Raw genomic sequence first — 24,308 nt, 5'->3', positions numbered from 1 at the left:
GTACCTCTAAACATCTTTCTGTGGAAAATCTCTCTAATTATAGCCTGTCAGAAAAGAGGCAGAGAATGAGACCTTTAAAAGGTGACTCTGACATAAAGGCTCTTTTCTGACGAGGCCTAATCAGGTATAATCTGAGAAAATGGCTTTGGATGATATTAATGGTCAATCTGTGCTGTTTGTTGCAGGACATAATCATTTTACCCATTTTCCTAACACCTATGAAGGTGAAGTGTGTAATTTTTTTCTGATGTTTAAATGCTTTCTTCTGTCACAGTTTATTATGAAAAGAGAACTGTAAGTAAGTTATTAGAAGGTTGATTTCCTGCATAATGTAAACACTTCAACAAGATTGGTTCAACCAGTGACATGAGTTTGAACTCTATGTTTGTCCAACCAACTGAATACATTTTTTATTCATTTGTGTTTTAGGATGCTAGTGGTGCAAAATAGGCCACTTCAGCTTTAAGATGCAATAAAGACGTTGTTTTGATTCAGTTATTTTCAGGTTAACCGTTTTGTCTTCCTACACAGTGTCCATGTACAAACTACACCTTCTGAAAAGACTGTACAATGAAAGTGTTAAAGGAAAATGTGTGAAGACAATGCATCTCTTGGAATTTAATTATATTTCCAGATCAGATCTCTCAGAGACAAAGAAAATTAAGATTTGCCCACACTAAGGTAAGAGTTTAGCACAATAGACTGACCCAGAAGTCATATGTAGAGGCAGTTCAGATGATAGAGGGAGAATATTTTCTGATATAGGATTTCTAAAATGGGAGGATTGCAAGACATTTGGACTGATTTTAAATGCTTTAGAATGCTCGTAGTCACCTCTCAGCTCTCATTTGTTCTGTTTTGTAGTGCAGCATTCAAAGATAGTAGTTTAAAAGCTTCACTCTAGAGACAATTTAGGGAGGTGTTAAGTTCCTTTCACATGACTTGCGTCAGAGCTTCAACACACATGAGCACAGCAAATAGTGCCACGGAGGGCCAATTTAGCATGTGTTGAGACTGGCTTACTGTAATGCATTTTTTTTTTCTTTAAATGTTATGAAATGCTTTAGATATTGTGTCTTACACAACTCTTAACCTGCAAGCTTTAACTCTAAAGAGAAAAGTGGTTACCTGCAGTAGTTATCTTAAGGAGATATTTTCAACTGATTTAGTTTTGTTGGTGTAACCTATTTAGGTTGATTCGTGATATGTGAGTTGAATGATACTAACATTTAATATTCCAGTAACTTCTTTTACGAATTTTTATTAACAAAATTAACTGAAAACAAAAATGTTACACAGTCAAAAACTGTATTGCTTCCATCTTACACTTTAAGAAAAGTCATTACAAATAAGGCATAATGTACTGTGTTAATATGAAGGAATTTTCCGCATTGATTTTTCACAGGTGGTTTACCCATATTTTACATTACATATTGCATTGTGTTGCGTTTTACTGTAGGGTTCAAGGAAATGTTTGTAAACTCAGTGGATGATGTCCTGGTGGAAAATCACCAGTGCCTTATCCGTTTTTCTAAGGAAGGTCTTAAACTATATAAGAAACAACTTGTGGCTCAGTGATTTTAAATTCTTTTTTACCTTGAATAAAAAACAATAAATTTATATGTTATCACACCATTTTAAGATCAGCATTTTATTTTCAATGTGAGAACGCTGATGCAAATCATGTGAAAGGGCTTTTAGACTTATTTTAGAAAACTGTGGATGCCACGATAAAGCAGTAATTTTCATTTGTGCAGGCTGTATGATTGGAAAGCTTAAATTGTACTTCATTTATTGGCCTGACAGATATTTTTTTAGCTTTATCCAACTGCTTTTCAGCAGGCTCTGGATAATTTCACTCTCTTGCAGTCATAAAGTTATTTGGTAGATTGCTTATGTGTCAAGTTCAGAGGAGGCATCGCAACACGTTGTCACAGTAAACTAAAAAGATGAAACACACAAAGAGTGTGTTTTCTCCCATAATCTTGATCCATAGTGGAGAATGATTCCATGCAGCAATCTCCACATTGTGCGTGTCAGTACAGAGAAATCAGTACATACGTGAAATATAGCTTAGGAGATGCACACATGGGATGGCAGAGCAGCTCCACGAGGCAGCATTTGCAGCTGTGCTTTCAAATAGCATGGACTCACTAATGGCAATTTTTTAAAGCACCTTAACTTCAGCCTATAGTGATTTTAGGTTGATTTCAATATATGTTAAAACTCAAGATGATTGCAACACTAAGTCAACATGCACTTTTAAAAATAAAGTTTCTTTAGGCATACAACATCCATGGAACATTTTCACTGAAAAAAAAACAAAAACAAAAAGTTTAAGAAATTGTTCTTCACAAAGGTTTTTTTGGAAACCCAAAATGCTTCTTCATCATTGTGAAAACCTCTTTTGGAACTCTTTTCAGTTAAAGTCTTTTTTTTTTCTTTATGTGAAACAAGATACTCAAAAAAATGGGATTTGTTTAATGTTGACTTCAAGGACAGAGATTCATTGTTGCCTCAAATTTTGGAAGCATTCTGGAATAAAATGCCTCAAACATGACGGAAACCTCCCCAATATTGCTCTTCCTTTGTAAATAAAAAAAAAATAGGTCAGCATTACAAACCACTTAAGTTTGTGAATAGGAAAAATCATTAATGTGGAAACATTTTTTTTAGAGGGGGCTAAGTTATTATGTTTTGATTAAGGAAGACAAGCCATTTTTTCTTTATACCACACACTCATGAATTATTCATATTAAAATAAAAAGAAAATGAACAGTGTCAGTTTTGATTTCTTGTTGATTTTATGTAGCAATTCAAAGGAGGCATCACAGTGATTAGTAAATCCTTGCTACACACTCAGCTGAGAGATCTGTTATGGTAAGAAGGAGATCCAACCAGATCAACATCAACTTGCAAACCCCAGGGTTCTTTCATAAACCCCATCACAAATCCTGTTTCTTACTTAAGTCTTCTAGTACGAGCCTCTGACATATTGGGTTGCTATATATGATGTGGCCCTAAATAAAAAAAATCATTACTGGTTGTGTTATAAATTGTGAGTGTCAGGGGACATCTTATGTGGATTTGTAGAACAGTGGGTCACAACTCAGTCTAGGTCTTCAGAATTTATGAATGCTCAGCACAGCATACTGTAAATGCTCATTCTGATGCCATAATGCATCATTTGAGTTGACTTTACTGCAACACGTCCTTTAAAAAGCATTCCACGATTGTATCACTATGTAAATGTGTTTTAAAAAATTTGGTGAATGCGCTTTGATCTTTCAGTAAATTTCATAGATGAGTACAACCATCTCAGAATATTTTGAAGATGTAAAGCATCACTTTTTTTTGTCTAACCCATACCCCCCCCCCCCCTCCATTTCAGCAGTCATGAAATCCATGCTGTGCATATTTGCCTGTGATAATCTGTAACCATAGTAACACAGGCTTGTGTAATGTGGTGATGTTAACAGTGCATGAGCACTACCCTATATTCAAAAACAGCGAGTGTAGCCTTAGTATAGTTTTGTATTTTTAACATGGGGGAGAGACAAGGAATAAAACAATAAGATAAACAAAGCTTCTGGCCTTTTGAGTTTTAAATGTAGTTTTTGACTGGCAATTTTCATATATCATATACCAATAAAAAGGAGGACCACCTTAGTGGAGGTAATACTGGTGGTATGGATAGATACTTAAATATAGATAAGCACCTAAAACATAATGCTTTTAATGTTTGAACAGCTCTAAAGACAATATTTTCAAATCCATCAAGGTGTAAATATTAAATTAATGGAATTAAATGGGTTGTTTTGTTGTTTTAACATTAAAAGCATAGTTCACCCAAAAAAGGAAAATTTGCTGAAAATGTCATCCAGGTCATCCGAGATGTAGATGAGTTTGTTTCTTCATCAGAACAGATTTGGAAAAATTTAGCATTACATCACTTGCTCACCAATGGATCCCCTACAGTGAATGGGTGCCGTCAGAATGTTTATTACAAACACACTTTGCACAAAACACTAATCGATGGGCTGGAGTCGTGTGGATTATTGTGATGTTTTTATCAGCTGCTTGGACTCTCATTCTGACAGCACTCATTCACTGCAGATCCATTGGTGAGCAAGTCATGTAATGCAAAATTTGACTAAATCTGTTCTGATGAAGAAACATCCAACCAAGAACTTCCATCCAAATTTCCATCTTGATTGACATGAGTAAACTGTCAAAGAATTTTCATTCCTGGGTGAACTATTCCTTTTAATTAGATTAATTAAATGTGATGATCATCGTGATGAAAATTCTGGCAAATTCTGTGTCAACCAATCATCAGTGGATTTATTTTTATTTGTATTCATAAAATGTTTTTACATTTTACATGCTGTCAGTATGTTTAGAAATGTTAAGAAATGTTTTAAACAGTTATAGACCAATAATTCTGGTCTGTTTCACTGGTCCGTTTTGATTATCAAAGTCATTTCTGTTTTGTGCTGAAAAAACAATTGTGTAGAATCAATTTTGACTAGTTTCTAGTAAATTTCACAAACAATTACAAAGAAAAGGCAAAGTATACCTACTAAAATAGTATTTTCTTGTATTTATCTAATAAATAATATTTGCTTTAATTTGCATCTTCTAAAAATCTTTTTTCTTTTTCTTTTTTTTTTTACAGTGATATGAACCTGATGGTGGGTGCTTGCTTGAGTTTAACAGTACTGTAACACTAAAATGTGTCAAATGAATAAGAGGATGTGCAGATTAGTGTGGTCTCTGGTGGATTTTGGTGTGAGCTCTGACAGTTTTAGAGGCTGGTGGCAGAGGACGTCCCCTGCAGAATGGCAATTTATGCAAGCTGTTTATTTGTCACCACTACTTGGTTCTTGAAGTGTTGCTGCCTGCTATCATGGGGAAGGCTCTCAAAATACAATACATTTGAAAGATAAGAGCTCCTCCAAAATGTCCATACCACTTCTGGATAGTACAAACATTCAGATTTATTTCAAGAGATCCTCTTCTGTTCATGCCTTACAATAGCTCAGCTTTTAGTACATAATCAGCACTCAAAATAAGTCTTCTTTAGTCATAAGAGACTAGTTTTTGTATTTTATTTTTTTTTATGGCGTAGATAAGAATCAATCATACAAGGATTCATTCAAGATGGCCTTCACATGCTGGAATCATATTTCTTGGTTTCATCATATTTTCTATGTGAGATGAATTCTGGTGAACACGAGTATCCATTCAAGCAGATATGCTACACTTACGCTTCAACTAATTCTTTTAGACATTAAGACCCTTGGGGCAAACTGTTATCGCAAGTAAGAACGTAGCTTCTGCTCAGTTGTTTCAGTGAGGATGAAGAGGTGTGAAATGGTCTTTGTAAGATAGTCATTCAAAATGTATCCTTCTAAACAATTCAAACACAATTCTACAAAACTTCCAGTAAAATAAGAGAAAATTAGGAGAACAGTTTCTTTCAATCATAAAGTGACTCTATAGTACACCTTTTTGGGTATATATTATTTTAATAATTATATGAGAATCTTCATCCAATAATGACTGGCTAAATAGGGTAAACATCATGTAAAGATTAACAGCCATCATCAGGGAATTACATGCATTCATTCATAAAGAAACCAGTCAGACAAGCAATTTGTGTGCTTAAAAGACTGTCTTTGCATGCAGTTACTTTGTAAATTTGTTTCAGTTTGAAAGTGCCAGACCTTAATCACACTTTGACTTTCTCCTTATGATGATGTGTAAAAGTCTTTCCTGTGATGCATGATCAGCTGTTGACAGTGAATTCCTGTTTTCCCCAAATTAGACACTTGTATAGACCAGTTTTACGATTAGACTGTTTTATTGTACTTCACCCTTCTTTTCTTTGACTTTGCAATCAATGTACTTAACCAGCCATGTATTCATCATTAGTTGAATGAACATTTATGGAGAAATGTTAATCAATATTAATTATTCCTTAGTTATTTTAATGGTGCATTGGACAGATAATGTTAATGATAACCATTATTATTTTGCTCTTATTATTTAGTGAGATTGAGAGATCATCATGTGTATTGATAATGGAATAAAACAGTTTGGTGTTTTCTATTTACTATTCCTCAATATCCCTTAATCATAATTTCTCTTTATAATGATGCACAAGCTGATCATCTTCCAGGCTGCCTTTCATATGCTGCAAATATAATATTTTCCTACACAAACTATTCATTTTTATCCATTTGAACATTGAAAATATAGAAAGGATTGTTTTTCTTTCATCTTATCTCATAAAGTGACTATAAACATTTTCTCTCTTTCTCTTTTTGCCCACTTTTGGAAAAGTGTGATTTGCCTCATTAACTAATGAAAAGAAACGAGTATCGTTCTTTACATATATTTTTTATAATTATGAGCAGCAACAGAACAAGTTAAAATAACACGTTGTGTTCTTAATATTTGCTCTTATGACATTAGATGGCCACACCCCTACAAACGCCTGTCACATTAGCGCGCATTACTTCTCTCACGCGCGCAGCTCTCACCCTCTCTCTTTCTCTCTCGCTCGCGCGCTCATCTCCATCATCCTCTCGCTACTGAGAAAAAACCCGCCAGCGCGAAACAGATGGGAAGGCACCCGCGGAATTTGCGACCGTTACCGAGCAGAGAATAGCCGTCAAACTTAACGGACAGCGAAAAGAAGTTCAGTTTGTCCAGAAGACTTCTGGACTGAGAACTCGAGGACATTTCACGTCTGCTTACGACTGGAAAAGTAAGTTTTGCCTTAATGACACCGTGTTGAACAGAACTTAAGTCTGCGGAGTGGATTAGTACGCAAAATCCGTCGAAGAAAAGCTTTTTGTAGGCTATATTCGACAAATAATAACTTTGAAAAGCAGATCGATGCTGACCGTTACTCAGTACTGGTTTGGTCACACTTTACATGAGTGCTGAATGAATGTTGCAGCAGTGCAGTGTGATTACATAAGTACTGAATAATATCAAAATAGATTTAAAATAGACACTAAACTTAAGAAATCTGTTAATCTTTATTTATATATTTATTAGATGTGACGCGCTGCATGAAAGACGCACTGCTGCTGAAGGCTTTATAATGTGATGCGTCTAAACCTGTTTTTATACAAAATGGTATTCTTGTAATCTTTAACATGAAAAAAAATCTATATGATAATTAATATAGTATAACCTATTTATATTAAATAACAATGGTAGTGAAAAAAAAGTCATGTAATATAACATCTTTTAGTAGCTTAATCTGAGGTTCTGTAGCCTGTTCGACGTTTTGATGTGATTAATATACACGAAGTTGCTCATTATAACAGTCTTACAAATTATGCAAAATAGTAATTGGTAAACGATGAGCTACTTGTTGAAAGGATAGCCATCATTAGGGAATGATAGACACATGCATTCATTCATAATAAAGACACTAGCCCCAAACAATCTGCGCTTAAGAGCTTGTTTTATTTTCGTTTGTTTTGAGAGGGAAGACGTTAAACCCATTTCATCTTTATGAAGATGAATTTGTAGCTTTTAACAAACAAATACATAAAGCAATATTGTGTTCATGCAAATATATTTTATAGTGTTAGACCCATTTTTACTTAACCAGCTCACCACAGTTTATTCAGTAGTTTCCTGAATGAATGAATGATAAACATAAATGGTCCGTTATTCGTCAATGACAATTATTCAGTCTTTTAATGATGACTTTATTTAGTTCCCACATAATGTAAACATTAGCCATTATTATGTTATTTCTATTATTAATTAGAGTATTTTTGAGATTGTTATGCTAATAGAAAACAGGATAAAATAGTATTTGCATATTCATTTTTTGTTATTGTCATTCTCACTTTGCATAATGTGATATGCAAGAGTCTATTAGCGTCATATAATCATTGTTTATATTAGCCATTCACCAGAAGTCCTCAGGTGCTCCTTTGGGATGTACCATCAGTCTTTTCTGCTTATTAATTAAACAAGTTAGGACTGGGTTATAACTTGCTTTCTTGAAGTTTGTAGTACTTAAATTAAAGGGTCACTCCACCCCAAAATGAAAATTTTGTCATTGCAGTGGTTCAACCGTAATGTTATGACGCGTCGAGAATACAATTCGTCTCCTCTGTGTCTCTCCGCATCACCGTAGCCCCATTTTGGAGAATATCCGCTGGACGCAAGCAGCATACGCTCTTCTGTGTCAGCTGCGCTGCACGGATGCACTGTTTTCATTCAAATGAAAGCGTAAATACACATAGAAAACGTATCCTTGTGTCGCGGCTGACACAGAATAGTATACGCAGTTTGCGTTCAGTGGATATTCTCCAAAATGGCGCTACGGTGATGCGGAGAGACAGAGGAGATAAATTTTTGAGTTAAGTTGTTCTTTTTGTTTTCTTCGCGTACAAAAAGTATTCTCTTCACTTCATAACATTACAGTTGAACCCCTGATGGCAGATGGACTATTCTGACAATGTCTTTCATACTTTTCTGGACCTTGACAGTGTAATTTACTTGGCAGTCAATGGGACAGTCACAAGCCTGCCAGTTTTCTTTCAAAATATCTTAAATTGTGTCCCGAAGACGAACAAAGCTTTTACGGGTTTGGAACGACATGGGGTAAGTGATTAATGACAAAATTTTCATTTTGGGGTGGAATAACCCTTTAAGTGCTTCTTGTGGGCTGTGCAGATATTGTTGCTGTCCGTGGTGCTGAAACATGGCTGGCATCATAAAAGCAGCATTCTTATAATATAGTACTACTCCAGTGATAAACACCAGAGTTCCTTCATACTGTTGGACCATGAGCTGAGAACTGAAGTCCATAATGTGAACAACTGTCCATACTGCCTCTGGATAGTTGCACCAACGTTTTGCAGGCATCCTCTTGTGTCCATGCATAACATGATCTGTTCTGCTGGCAGCACATATCAAGCTAATCAGAAATTACATTGTTAGTTTCAGGAGAGTAAGCATGATTATAATAAAAAAGAGACTCATACATGGTTGGTTTAGCTCTTAAGAGCATATGGGGCATATCTTTGTGTCTCAGGTGGTCTTTTGCAAGCAGATGTGGAAAATTCTTGTCCCCTTTCAGGGCCCGACATTAACGTTTGTCCACTTGTCCGGGACAAGTGAATGTTTTGAATGGGCAAGTGAAAGAGAAATTTACTTGCCCAATCGGACAAGTAACTTGAAAATGTCAATACCCAAAACACTAATAACTGCCTTTATTTGTGATATTGCCTTTGTTATAGGGGTGTGTGATATATATAGTTTGCGATAATATCGTAATTGTTGTTTTAACAATGTGTGATTTGTCATTATCGAGTATATTGCAAAAAAACAAAAAACAAAACAAAAACAACAACAAAAAAAACACACACACCTACAGAGTGCACACATACATTTGGCCTACATAAAGAAGTTTAGTAGGTTAGATTAGTGCATGTGTGTGTTCTTTCACTGCATGATTCAGTATTTAAACACATGAAGAATGATCAGAAAATTCAAGATATGGGGCAGAAAATGTATATATTTATACAGTTTCATATAACATTAGTTAAATGTCACACAAAGATCGAGAGCCGTTTTTTTTTTTTTGCTCCAAAAATCTGCATGATTACGAATGTGATTTAATACAACAGTTCAATGAACAAGAAGTTAATATTAAGAGACTTATGTTTTAGACACCATATTGCCTGTTTTTTGTTCTATTTTGCCAACAGAAATAATTCCAAACACAGCCACAGCACTATTTTGCGTCTCTGAGCAACATGACTGTGTTTCGTTCCTGAATGAATCAACCGTTTAAATGATTTGGTTCAATCGCAGTGACTCACTTATTAACAGTGACTTGATGCCACCTACTGGCGGTTTTAATTTAACATTTAAAGTATTATATTTAAACAATTTTCAGTTCATTCGACGTTTTATTTATGAAAGCTGGCATTGCATTTCTTGCTTACCAAAGGATCAAATGGGTGCCACCAGAATGAGAAAACAAACAGCTGATAAAAACCACAATAATCCTCATGTAATCCACATGACTCCAGTCCATCAAATAATGAAGTGAATGTACTGTAATGTAATAGATCTTAAAATATATTTTGCACAAACCGTTTCTCTATTCACAATATTGCTTTCACCAGTAAAAAAAATAATCTTGTGTGAATCAGGAGATAAATATGCACAGATCAAACACCTTTCATTAACAATTTTAAACAAAAATGTTCATGGATTTTGATGTGAGTGGACAACAGGGAATGGACTTTTTCACTGGAGGAAATGTTATCATGGATTATGGAACTTTTTTTTTTTTATTAGCCAGAAGCGATGGTTTAAAGTTAAAATGCCTCAATGATGGATCTGTTTCATACAAACATGCAGCTTTACACTTCACAAGATGTTGGTGTACTGGAGTGGAAATTTGTAGTAGATTTTCATTTTTTATTTCTTTAAATCCACTGGTCATCATGAAGTGAGGTCCCATATCTTTTTCTTGCAGATTCCTGCCTTTTTATGAGGTTTTCTACTAGAAAAAAAGTCTTCCACTATTATTTTCCCCAGAAGAGATGGATTATAACTTTTAACATATGATATAAATATTATCACAGTTTTGAAGGAAATTGAACTGTAATTTGAATTATGGAACTGTAAATGCTGGGAAGTCATAAAATCAGTATTTAAAGATTTAGTATGACTAGCGTGTTGTGAACACTGCCTTCAAGTAAATTAAATGCTGCCATTTTTATTAATAGGAATGATATTGATATTGAACAAGTGAGTAGGATCAGGAAATTCTGCAAGATTCACCTCACCTGCTATGCCACAGCTTCTGAGTGAGTTTTGTGGTCTGACTGACTGTATTCCAGTAAGTAGATCTAGACAAATGTTGTAATAAAGTGGACAGCAACCATCAACTAGACCAATGAATGTTTGCAGGGATTAGTGCTGGGAATCATTTATTTATTGTTTATGTTGCACAAGAAGGTTCTTCAGTTATGATTGTACCTAAAAATGACTCCATTCAGTTGGAAACTTGGCTGATTCATTGAAATGCTGATGCTTTATAAAAAGCAGTAACACTCAAAAACTTTGCTTAATGAATCAGGTCTCTGAATAAGGTCTGAGATTAGCTGCGTTTACATGGACCCTACTAATTTGATCGTAATAGGCATCCATCATTCCAATTCATTCCGATGGAAGCAAAAAATGTCCATGTAAACCTATTGCTTTTTCATCTCTAAGGAATTCAAATGTAGAATACCATGCATATTCTCCATTGCTTTATTTTTAACACTACAAATGCAGCACAGAACTTGCATCTGTATTACCACAAAAAGGTTCCTTTATACATGCTGTCTTTTGCTGTTCAGAGAAATGTACATATAAAATTCAAATGCAGAAATAATACTTTGAAATTATGAGCATAGAAATAAACTATAATTGACAATTAAATACCGACAATGAAAATTGCAAAAGGCTGCTCTGTTGCTGCATTACTACAGGGCTGTTCACACAGAATGTGTTCTGCTGTCCACCTGCAATATTTTTGAATAATAAAAAACATTTAAACATGCTATATGGATGTCTTGTGCCATAAGCAGCATTTTCAGGTTAAAAGAAGTTTGGATTGTCATTGTTCTGTTCAATTCTGCTACACAGCGCCTAACTGTTTAGGACTTGAACTCTGAATGGTGTTGAGAACAGTGTTGTGAACAGCTTCTGAGGTGGGCCAGAGCTGGCGTACTTTAGTACAGCTTTTATGTAGCATTGATCCTTTACATAAAATATTAAAAGTCACTAAGAAGCCTTAAAATGAACTTTATATTTAACCGTAAATTTTAATGCTGTAGTCAAATCAGAAAAAAAGAAAAGACAGTCTTGATGCCATCAGCTTCAAACTGTCACTTAGGATCCTATCATATACCCGGCACAATGCAACGCTAGGTACAACGCAAGTGTTTTGCAAGTTTCAGCTAGGGCTGGGTGATATACCTAACGATATAATCATGCGCATCTAGTCAGTAAATCTGGTTCTGTGATTACCGCTAAATCGCCATCACCTGCAGACAGAGCCGTAGATCACTGACAAGCTACGCAATATCGCGTTCATTATCCCAGATGAATCGCCTTCGATAATGAAATCAGGGAACCAGATTTACTGACTAGATGCGCATGATCATATCGTTAGATATATCGCCCAGCCCTAGTTTCAGCCTGACACAGTTATCATTTTCACGTCCAACACCACGTTTAAATAGCAAATGCACTTGTGCCCATCTGTTCACCCATGGGCGTGCTGGTCTGAAAACAAGGTGTGTTCAGGTGCATTGTTCGCTAGCGCAACTGACTTTTAAAAGGAATGGAAGATGGGACTGTGATTGGTTTATTGCACGTTACACTCAAAACACACCCATGACTCATTAAGAGAATAGGTACAACCCTTTTGGACCATGTGCCTGGTGTGCTGACCATTTTTTCTACTAGCAAACTAGCAAAAGTGGATTGGGACATGCCCTGAGTGCACCTGTGCCATGTGCTTCAGACCTTGCACTTAGATGATTAAAATAGAGCTCTTAATCTATGAGTTCATACAATAAAACCAATATTTGTTTTAGCATCTTCTGTCAGGAACCATCGTGCTCATTTGTATATTTCTTTGTAGGTCATTAGTGATGGAGATCTCAGTCAATAAGTAACTGACCCCCTATGTTTGCATTCCTTTGACCTTTCCTTAGTGATAACAACAAGGGTGTGCCTCTCTCTCTTTGTGTATCTAAGAGTATATTGATCTGGTGAAGGTACTAAAAAAGTCACATAAGCTGAAAATGCCACACCATCAGCAAAACTGGAGGAAGCAGCCATATTTTGTCTCATTAAATGATTGTGTTTAAAGTAATTTGTGTTGGCCAGGAGTATGTTAGCTTTAGCACAATCCAGAGATCCTTACCTAACTGGTATTTAGTGAATTTCTTCTTCACAGTAAGCAGTGATTGATCAGCATAATATGTTAATGGTGTTGGGAATAAAGTGGTGTTGTGGTTAAAGCTACACTGACTCGCATGCATAAAACTCAATGAAACAAAGTGCACCATCCTTGGTTGTGTGGCGACTAATAGAGCTTAGATGCTTCCGTTTTCTTGATCTTTATGATGTAAGGAGCCATCATCACTGGCAGCTCTGTGTCTCTTGGGGAGAAATTGTAAAAGGTCAGAGATTTTACTTTAGCATAGTCATTGTGACAAATTATTCTACATTATAGATTTTATTAAGAGAATGATCTTGTTCAGCTCTGCACCACCTACCAGGAGATTTAAGATTTAAGATTTAAGATTTGATACTACTGAAAATGTCCCAGCTGGAACATGTTTTTTAGGCTGCAGGCTTTTTGCTGCTTCTGGGGGCAGAATGATGTGTCCAAAAATGGCCCATCACCACAAGTGTGTCAATCATCTTTTGGCAAACCATTCCTTTATCCAATAGTAAAAAGAACAAAAAAGACATCTAGGTGCTCAGTTACATTGACTGAAGGGAATGGGTTCTTTTATTTTCATGTAAAACATAGCATACAATGATGCCAAGACTTTCTCAGAGACAAAAGAATAGTAAAATGTAGCTGAAGCTCAGCTCTCTACTGAAAGGGTTACTTGTGGCATGAGGCAACTTCAAAGCTCCACTCCAGCTGATAGCGCCCATAAATAGCAAATTTGAAGGGGAATTTTAAATCAAAAATTGATTAATATTTCACCTCCGCATTGATTCATGCTGCCACTGAAGACATTTTCATCTCTCTGAATCGTTGAGGAATTATGATGACTTTATTCCCATGATCCATTACATCATCTGAGCATCACATCTTTTCTCACATGCTTTTTAAACTTTTTTATTGTGCAGTGTAACATTTAATTATCTTAACACATCCATCATTTTCAATTTAAGTCAGAGAACTACAGCGAAAGAAATGCATAATAAGACAAGTTATAATGGCTATGTTTTTGATATGCAAACAGTTATTTTTATAAAACAGAAAGTCTGTTTAATCCACTTATATTTTGGATGCTCCCCTCATGCCATCTCAAGGGCACACTTTTTTTTAATTCTGCAGTATTTTTGACAATAGATTTATACTGCACTCAAGGTGTCTTGCATGCTCTTTCTCGGTTTCTACCCCATTAGAAATATTCTTTGATTGACAGCGAGCAACACATTAAAATGTCCATGTAAGTTATTGCCTGTCCTCATTCGGTTTTTGTTAAGTTGGCTGTCAACAAATGTGGTGATTTAATTATATTTGCAGAGGAACACCATGTAACAGCACTGGATGATCCACTGGAGAGTGTCACACTTTCAGGTGAAGGACGGGGTAAAATCTATTTTCATTAAAATTGCCAGGACTTGAGTATTTGGCCTGTGTTTGCATGGATGTCTATGTAGAGATCAATAAAGAGCAATCTCCTCGAGCTCTGACAGGTAGCGTATTTGTACACGGTTGATGGAGTTACAGCCCACCCTTGTGTGTAAAAGCTGAATGTATTGCCTGATATTCACTCTTCGAACTATTTAAGAAGGCCCTCTGCTCTTGACAAGTCAAAGGCAATTTCATGTTCCTCTTCAGTAAAAATGCACCAGAAAATGATTGTGCCACATCTGTGTGAATATGTAGCATGCATAAGATAAGTGCAAAATATTAATAGATATGAAAAAGCCTCCTTTTCAAAACCACAAGGTTGTCTAAACAGACTGCCCAAAAAGACTGTTTGTAGGCTGATATGCAATAGTTGCTTTTAATTATATTTAATAAAATTAAATTTCAAAGCATGCAATCGTGGAGGAAACACTATGTTGAGGGATCTTTAGATGAATGTCTCTCTGTAGCAAGCTGTCACAACACTAGAGGATACACAATCGTAACTTCCAAAACAGCAGTTTATTGACCACCACAGCTAAACAGATGAAACTAACCCCAGGTAGGCTGGTTAACTTGAGATTGTCAGGAGGATTATCTGCCTTGAGAGCTCTTGGGGGGCCGGTTGAGCAGGAGATCTCCACGGTGGAGCAGAAGACAACCACAGCCGAGCAGATAAAACTAACACCAGGCAGACTGGTCCGAAAGATAGGCTGGCTTGAGAACATCTGGATGAGTGGCTGGCTAGAGAACATTTGGCAGGGCCGCATGAGAGACAGGCGTCCGGAGTCCCGGCTGAAGGATGGGCATCTGGTGTACTGGCTGAGAAACGGGTGTTTGATGAGGGGAATTTTATCGGCCTCTATGGCCGTATCGAGGGAACATAGATTGGCCTCCATTGCCATGCTTGAGTATACAGGAAGTTCGGGGACAACCTTTGTGGCTACATCAGGGCAAACAGAAAACTTGGGAACAACCTCCTTGGTCGCATCTAGACAGACAAACAAGCATGCATGAGAAGCACACAGAGGTACACATGAGAGACGCGCTGAATGAAAACACATTCACTCTCTGACAGCAGATGGCGCTAATCTGCAGAAAATGCAGCCCTTACCCTGGAAACGCCATAAATAAAGCAGCTGCTATTTTCTAAAACCTATTTAAATAATTTTAAATAGCCATTCAGGTTTGTGTATTCACTATGGTATTCATCACAGAGCCAAATACTTAAATATTTAGACTTAATAGGCTATTTATTTTCAAACTTTTTTTTTTCTACATTTTAATCTGGACTACAACATTCCCTAGATATTGTTTGAAAGTGTTTTGATTCTTTATTGTTCATTCAAACTTTACATTAGGGCTTCATTAGTTAACATAAACTGCCAATGAAAAATTCTTCTGAATATTCATTAATCTTAAGTATTCAAATATTTAATAACACATTGTTAAAATCGAAAGTTGCAACTGTGTTGTTTAATGAGCTAACATGAACTAAGACTTGTATTTTTTAACAAAGATTAATAACTTCTGTAGCAAATGTAGCTATTGCTCATTGTGAATGTTAATGCATTAACTAAGATTAACTAACTTATTGTACAGTGGTACCTATTGGTCTTTATAGTTCTTTTGCACTTTAATCTTTGTAAAACTTTTAACTTTTAACTATATATTTTTCTGTTGCTTTATTGTATTTAAATGTTCAGTTATTTTTGTTATAAGAAAAGGGTTATTTAACCTGTTATACTGTATTATGACCACTTTTTTAAAACTAAATTTCATCACTGTGATTATACTGTACACCGTGATAAAAGCATTATCAATTAATCGCAACAGGAAAATTTCATACCAGCATATCCCTAATCACTGCAGATGAACTAAGTTCAGCAAGCCGACGCGTAAACTGCTGCAGATGAAACTAAAATTTAGAAGCAGATGCTCAACACACAATTATCTTCATTAAAGGGGTCATATGATGCGATTTCAATTTTTCCATTCTCTTTGGAGTGTTACAAGCTTTTGGTGCGTGAAGAAGATATGTAAAGTTGCAAAGACTAAAGTCTCAAACCCAAAGAGATATTCTTCATCAAAGTTAAGACTCTGCCACGCCCCCCTAAAACAGCTCATTCAAACACACCCCCATATGTCTGCGTCACTATGTGGAAATATTTCCAATATTTCCGCTCAAATGTTCATGCAAAGAAAGAAGGTGTGGTTTCAGTAACACAGTTAGTGTTGAAGCAGCCATGTCAGGGAGATGCTGTGTGTATATAGGCGAAAGCAAAAGTACTTTATTTGGCCTTCCGAAAGTAGATGCATTTAGGAATCTTTAAGATTACTTACAACAGAACAGCAACACATTTTAGGGACGACCGTTTCGTGAACCTAGTAGAGGAGGTAATTCAGAATTTGCTGTGACAATCTGGCGCTTCTGAATCAGCTACTGTAAGTATGTTTTGGTATAAGTTTAAGTATTTGCTATTGACTGTTCAAATGCAGAGTTTTGCGCATCATGTATGTGTGTGTGTGTGTGAGTGAGAGAGAGAGAGAGAGAGAGACAGACCGGGTCACACAGTGGAGTCAGCTGTCTTAACCATCCGTGGCTTGTGTACTGCAAACACATACAAGCTTCATCACTGTGTCTGTCACGGGACTGATGGTAAAACTAAGGACATTATTAACGGTCTTTACATTTTTTTTGAAAGATGAAACTCGCGATTATGGAAAAGAGGCGTTACATTTCTGATGAGTGCTTGCAGTGTTTGGCCAATCACAATGCACTGGGTCAGTTGGCCAATCAGAGCAGACTGTGCTTGTCAGAAGGAGGGACTTTGTAGAAAACGATGCGTTTGAGAGAGGCGGGGCATAGAGGACCTACAATAATGTACAGTAATCAAAAAATAATGTGTTTTTTGAACATTAAAGCATGTCAACATGTTCTGTTACACCAAATACACAAAATAATGATCTTAAAAAAAGCACCATATGACCCCTTTAAAAGATAATTCTGTGCTGATGCTGCACTCTTTCCTGTTGCAGTCTTTGATTTAAACATTACTCAAGGTCTACACACTAGAGTACAGACCTTGAGTAACTTTGATATAAGAAATAGGTCTTTGCACCTACAAAAGCTGGGAGAGTGCGGTGAGTGTTGAGATTGAAGTCTTTGATCTTGAAATGAGCTGATAATAAATAAAATGCATGAACTTATTTGTTGCTTTCGTTGACATGAATAAATTTAAATATAGCGCGGGAATTGAAGATCGTATTTATTTATATTAGTTTTGCATTGACACATTTATGTGGCCAAATGTAAATGTAAACATTTTAACAAATCAGATAGATATCCGATCTGCGAAAATGCATAAAGTGACAAGGTATAAACAGGCCCTAATTGTGAGTGTGAAGTGGAGGCGGCACGGCAGTGTTTTTCCTAGAGTGGCAGTTGAACTTATGCTGGCCCTGGAGCCGACACTGGAGTTGACTCAGAGGCTGGAGCAGAGTGATGAAAGGTTGAGCGGCTATTTGATGGAGTACCAAGGCTGGGATGGGCTTCTGAGCTGACTTCTGGGCTGGAGCAAAATCTGATAGGGCATTGACAAGAACAGAATGTAAGACTGGAGCAGACATATGGACTGGCAGGGAACTAAGTGACTTATTCAAAAAATGCTGACTTAGAATTGCTGGTCTTGATATCCTGCCTTGCAGACAAACCTGATGGAAAAATCCTCCACCTCACTGATTTCCTCAACTGTAAGGGAAGAGCCACAAATCCACAACACCTAGTCTAAATATTGTCTCTGGGTGAGGGTAGGATTGTCTGGTGGTATCAGTTGTGCTAGGTGATGATCTAATCCAATCCAAAACAAGTGAATGAGAGATTGGTCATTCCAGGTTACCAAATGACAATACTGGATAAATTCCTCAACACACATCTCCATACTGAATCCATTTTGATTGATGGAGCACAGTATATCTTCTACAGATTCTGTCTCAGCAGATCGGCTATCTATACTTGAAGTAAAAATATATCTTGTTAAGTGGTCTGGTCTTCTGTCATGACAGTAGAGGATACACAATGGTAACTTCCAAAGCAGTGGTTTATTGACTGCAGCAGGTGAGTAGTATAATTCACAGAATTGCTAATAACTTAAATAAAAGTCCTTTTCTCATGCAGGTGTTGGCTGGAACAACAGGTAACAATGAAGACAGAAGATTACTTGAAGACAACAATCCACAGGTAAGTATTCAGGTAAGTTCACACAGTTTAGTGCACAATGAGACCAGGCAATGAGGGTATAAGGTGAGTGCCTATATGTGTGTATAGATGAGGTGATGATCAACGGCAGGTGTGATGATGGCTGACTAAGTGCAGGTGGGAACCAAGAGAGATGCTGGGAGATGTAAGTGGTGACTGGACTGTTGACTGGAGATTGGCTATTATTATTTATCAATTCTGTATTTTTATACCAGCTGATTAGTTCAGAGAGGGATGAGACAAATTATGTAGTGAGAAGGAGCCGTTTCATTGATTTACAGAGATGTAGTCGACTTTGTCAGGCAGAACATATTCAACAGATGAATTGAGTGTGCGTGGGATATGTCGTCAAATACTTCCAAGCGTATTTGAAAGCTCTAATTCAGAAGGCTTTCATTCACGTGGTTCGCTGTGCTTCCATTTACCCACACAAAGACCTCATCTCCATGTTCCCATCCATGTAAATGTTCTATTTTAACTGCCTGATCTTAGATAAAAAGCGAGACATTTCCTTTTTTTTCTCCTAATTCTGAGCGATGAGTGTTAGAACAGGCGGCTTCTAAATTTAGCCTTGTATAACATCATGCTCCCAAACCATGTGTGTTTTCTTTTTTTCGCTCACTGATTTACTGGAACTGTAGAGGGAAATGCCATTGAGGGACTTTGTAACCAAGGCAACAAACAATAGCGGTGCAGAATGGTCAGATTAGTGTGTGAGGAGTGAAGGGCTTAATCTTGAGATTTTTTTCTGTATTTTACTTGGGTTTGATCCATGTTGTGAAATGATTGCCATACCTCACCTGCAGTGGAGCTATTTTACAACAAAACATCTTTCTGTAGCTGTAAACACAAAACTGAAATACAAGAATGACACTGCCTTGAACCAACACATTAGGGCTGTTCACACTGGGTTTTCTTTTTTTGTGAACATGCAGAAGATGGAAATCTTTGATTGTTGTGATGCTTCACACTGTTTGAAAGATGTGTTTAAGTGTCCATGGACCATTGTTTTCTACACTGGATTTTCTGACATTACTGAATCTACAGCACCAGAGAAAAAGTACTCTGAGCTTGTAGTCTGAAAAAACAAAAACAAAAAAAAAAAAAATGGTATGTCTTTCAAATTAAGTTGTCCTCTAAAGGAAAAGTAGTCAAACAGATTCACAAACTCACAAGTTATCAGTCTTTATCAGTGTGATGATTCCCAGACTGATTAAACTCAGTGATTAAACTCAGAAACAGTCATAACTCACTGAATTTGACTCACCAAAATGCAGGTCATCATTGTTTTCAACGTTTTCTTAAAGGGGTCATATGATGCAAGTTCAAGTTTCCCTTTCTCTTTGGAGTGTTACAAGCTGTTTGTGCATAGATAAGATCCCTCAAGTTGCAAAGACTAACATCTCAAACCCAAAGAGATATTCTTTATAAAAGTTAAGACTCATCCACGCCTTCCTTAAACACCTCGCTTAAACACACCACCACATGTCTACGTCACTGTGTGGGAAGATTTGCATAACACCGCCCAAATGTTCACACAAAGAAAGAAGGCGTAACTTTGATTCTCGCTGTAGTATTGTTGCTGCCACCGCCACAGCATCCATGTCGTGTAGATGCCGTGTTTCACTGTGAAAGCTAAACTACTTTGTTTGGCTTTCCAAAAGAGAAATCAGTGGTTAGGTTGTATTTACAACACTGTTCCAGAACAGTTCAACTCAAATATTCAGATATGTGCAGCCATTTTATGGAGGAATGTTTCCTGAACCTGGGAAGGCTGTGCACAAAGGCTGTTTCTATAAAGTGGGACAATTCCAACTTTGCAAGGACAGTCTGGGCTTCTGACTCACAGCCTGTAAGTAGGTTTTCATATTTAAAGAATTTGCCACTGACGATTTAAACGCGAGTTTTGAGCAGTGTAGAATAGCGTTTGTTGTTTCTCTGAATACAAATGCAGACATGGTTTTATGTTTACCCTGCACAATACACAACGCAACAAAGAAAGTATAAGTCATTATAATCCGTAATTATGTCCCCACTGGATGCAACAAATGCCTCGTTTGTAATGGGTTTTATTGGTTTTGTCTTGTCGCACCGGGACACAGCATCACAATATGGTGAGGGGCATAACATTTTTGTCATGCGCTTGAGGTATTCGGCCAATCACAATGCACTGGATAGCTGGCCAATTAATGGACACCTCGCTTTTCAGAATGATGAGCTTTGTAAAAATCAACGTGTTTCAGAAAGGTGGGGCATAAAGGAGCAATAGTAATGTACAGTATGTGAAAAAATATGTTTTTTTAACCTTAACCCACATAAACACATTGCATTACACCAAACACACAAAGTAATGTTCTTTTAAGCAACGTCATATGACCTCTTTAAGATTTCTTAAATTTCTAAAGAAATTTTGTGTGAACTTAAGGTTCAATATCAGTCTGACTGGTGGTTCTTATGACAATGTGTAGTTAAAGAAACTCATTTGCAACAGAGTTTTATTTTAATAGAATGTGTCCTGTGTGACTAGCTCTTTAGGCTGTTAATAATGTGTAGTAGATAATTAGGTATGTTGTAACCAAAAGAAAATGTTACTGCTTTGAGGTTGTTTTTTCAAAGCTCGAGAGATTTAATGAAGTTTTATGAAATTTATGTTTCATTTAGCTATCAACATCAAATGATACAGCTGTTGACATGCAACTAAACAGCAATGTTTAAGCTCAAATAAATTTTTTTTGTTTTGTTTTTTTGTCTTTGGTATAATTTGTGTGACACTGTTGAGATCTCTTTTGAGAGACATGAGATTCCTGTGGTCTTTTTTTCTGGTGATAAATGAGAAGGCAAAAGTCTCAATTTGATATCTATTTATTCCTATTCCTGATTTAGAGAAACAACTGCAATATTAAAAGGGTGTCATTTGTGACTTTCTTTCCTCTTGGAAATGTTTGCGATGTGTTCTGGACGGGGTGTTTGGATAAGTGTTGGACAGGTTTGGCAGACTTCTTGCAGTGTGAGTCTAATAAGCTAACCAACCATTTCAAAGGAGGCTTTTTTCAATAGCAACAGCAAAAGCAAAAAATAAATGCTGTCAGATTGCACACAGTGAGCTGCGTCAGATGGAGTGCAGTCAAACAAATGAACACACACACACACACACACACACACAATCTCTGCTGGTATTAGCGTGACACGATTAATGGGGGCGTTAGTCCTCTATTAACCAAGCTGTTTCTCACCTTCATCACTCAGCACTCCTCATCCTCCCACTTTGCTGACCTCTGTCATCCATTCAGTGACTCATCTCTCTCTCTCTCTCTCTCTGCAGAGCTGTTCTCTCCAATCACACTATGTACTGACATAAAAACACTGACTAGTCACTGTACAGTTCAGACCAACACTACAGCAATGCACCTCCATTTATATTTAGGCCGCGGGAAAGAAAAAAGCTCTTACATGCAATTGACTGGGAGAGATAATCGAGCGAGGAGGGCTCTTTCACCCATGTGGGTGTGAGGATGCTGGAATTCATCCTTTGTAAAGCCTGGTGGGGCTGTTTTGAGCAGTGAAACGGCTTTCAGCTCTATTAACATATGCGGCAGAGGGCATTTTTGTTGGCTCACAATGCTGGTCTGAAAGCTTAGAAGAGCAGCAGTTGTTCTTTCGTCTTTCACTCTGGCTATGACTGCCTTAAACTGTCTTGCTATTAAATACGGCACCTTATAATGCAATAAAGTGGACAGAAGCTTCAGTGCATGCGCATTTTCACATTACACAATGTCTTAGTTAGGGGAAAAGCATACAAAATGTAATGTATGTGAATCCAATTCATGAGTTTTTGTCCTAACTAGACACAAGGAGTGGCAGGACATTTTGCAGATTGCTTTTGATTTCTTTGGCATTTTCCTGGGTAGCAGTGAAATCTCATTGCGTCATGTCGTGCATCAGTTTAAATTCAGTTTAAACTGAGAAATTGCTTGCCATTGGAAACTCTGGGTCAGGACACAGTGTGTGTATCTATCTATCTATCTATATATATATATATATATATATATATATATATATATATATATATATATATGTGTGTGTGTGTGTGTGTGTGTGTGTGTGTGTGTGTGTGTGTGTGTGTATATATATATATATATATATATATACAGAGTGCAAGTTCAACTATTTGTAACTGTTTTTTAATAATGTTACATATGTTTTTTCACCACTTTACATTACATTTGCATCTTCACTGCTGTTCTGGACATTTTATAATAAATATTGTAACCCATTCTTTTATGTTATATAAATATAAGTTAATTGTATGACTTTGATTTTGCAGAATAGCAGTATTTGTTTATGGTAATAAAAATTACAGTTTCATTTTCATGTGTTGCTTAATTTGTTTCCTCTGAAGGCTTGATTGAATAGGTGTGAGTGAGAGAGAGAGAGAGAGAGAGAGAGAGAGAGAGAGAGAGAGAGAGAGAGAGAGAGAGAGGAAGGCCCTGCTGTTCTCGGGTAAGAGCTGGCAGTCACCCTTATGTGCGTCCAGGACAGATTTTTGCAGACAGGATGTGTGAGACATGCTTCAGTTCCCAGAGCACTTTGTATGTACGCGTGAGTGTGCATCCATTTAAACACACCAAATCAGAGCAGTACACTTCTTTTGTTTGTGTGTCAGGGTTATCATTGTTATATAAATAAAATTTAAACTATAAAAAAAAAAAAACATTTTCATTACTTGAAATAAATTGAACATGAACTGAAATCACATACAAGATTTAAAACAGTAACACTTTAGAACTGAGAACACATTCACTTTTAACTAGGGCTGTGCGATATTGAATCTAAATGCGATATGCAATACCTTGTTAAATAATGCAATGTTTGATATGCGATACGATATTGACTTAAGTATGTAAAATCAATTAAGATTATATTTTTAAATATTTAAAAATTTAAATTATATAACCAGTTGTTTCACATTCTTTTTTGGAAAAGAAAGCAGCACTACAGCTTCTGAAAGTGACAAGAAGTGTTTTAGCAATGACATAAAAAGTAATGTCACAAATCTGAAAATGCAATTTTAACATCAATGTGAACAAACAATTAAAAACAAATGCCACTTATTTTGTGTAAATGTAACATTGCTTTCTGTTTATTATTTAAAGTACACTTTAAGTAGGCCTACTTCTTCATATACCACATCAAAAACTATAGCCTAAGAAAGTTCAAACATGATTAAAGTCAAGAGAACATTCAGTTAAAAAAATAAAATAAATAATAATAATAATAATAAAGAAAAGAAAAATGAACAAATACACAAATTAGGAGCATTGATAAAATAAACAGTAGGTACAGAAATGTAATAATTAAGTATAAAATAACACTGCATAATATTTGCTGTATAAATTAAATTTATATTATTCTTTGTTAAAGCTGTGTTTTGTTGTTTGATTAACATTAGTAACATGTTCAGCAGCAGATATTTATAGGCTGTTGTCCCTTTAAGACCGACTGCACAGATACAGTATAATGATACACATCCGATTTCTTTCTCAGCTGTTCATACATTTAAAACATAACTGATTGTCGAGATGGTTATTTTGACAATTCTGTGTGTATGTGTCTGTT

At 36.3% G+C, this 24,308-nt stretch overlaps 1 protein-coding gene across 2 annotated transcripts in view; it reads left to right on the top strand.

The window, feature by feature from the left end:
* The first annotated feature begins 6,524 nt into the window (after positions 1 to 6,524).
* The window catches only part of LOC109098571 (caM kinase-like vesicle-associated protein), a 47,232-nt gene continuing 29,448 nt past the window's right edge, over positions 6,525 to 24,308 (top strand). Inside the window, exons 1-2 of one of the 2 annotated variants that reach the window (XM_042733876.1) lie at positions 6,525 to 6,775; positions 18,612 to 18,674. In XM_042733876.1, the coding sequence (XP_042589810.1) occupies positions 18,637 to 18,674 (38 nt within the window). In that variant the 5' untranslated portion in view covers positions 6,525 to 6,775; positions 18,612 to 18,636. The remainder of the gene's footprint in view (positions 6,776 to 18,611; positions 18,675 to 24,308) is intronic. The other variant, XM_042733877.1, reaches the window with a different exon arrangement.

This window comes from Cyprinus carpio, chromosome B11 (genome assembly GCF_018340385.1).
Source record: "Cyprinus carpio isolate SPL01 chromosome B11, ASM1834038v1, whole genome shotgun sequence".
Lineage (NCBI taxonomy): Eukaryota > Metazoa > Chordata > Actinopteri > Cypriniformes > Cyprinidae > Cyprinus > Cyprinus carpio.
Note: the sequence above shows the minus strand (reverse complement) of the source record. Positions and strands in the feature narration are given on the sequence as shown.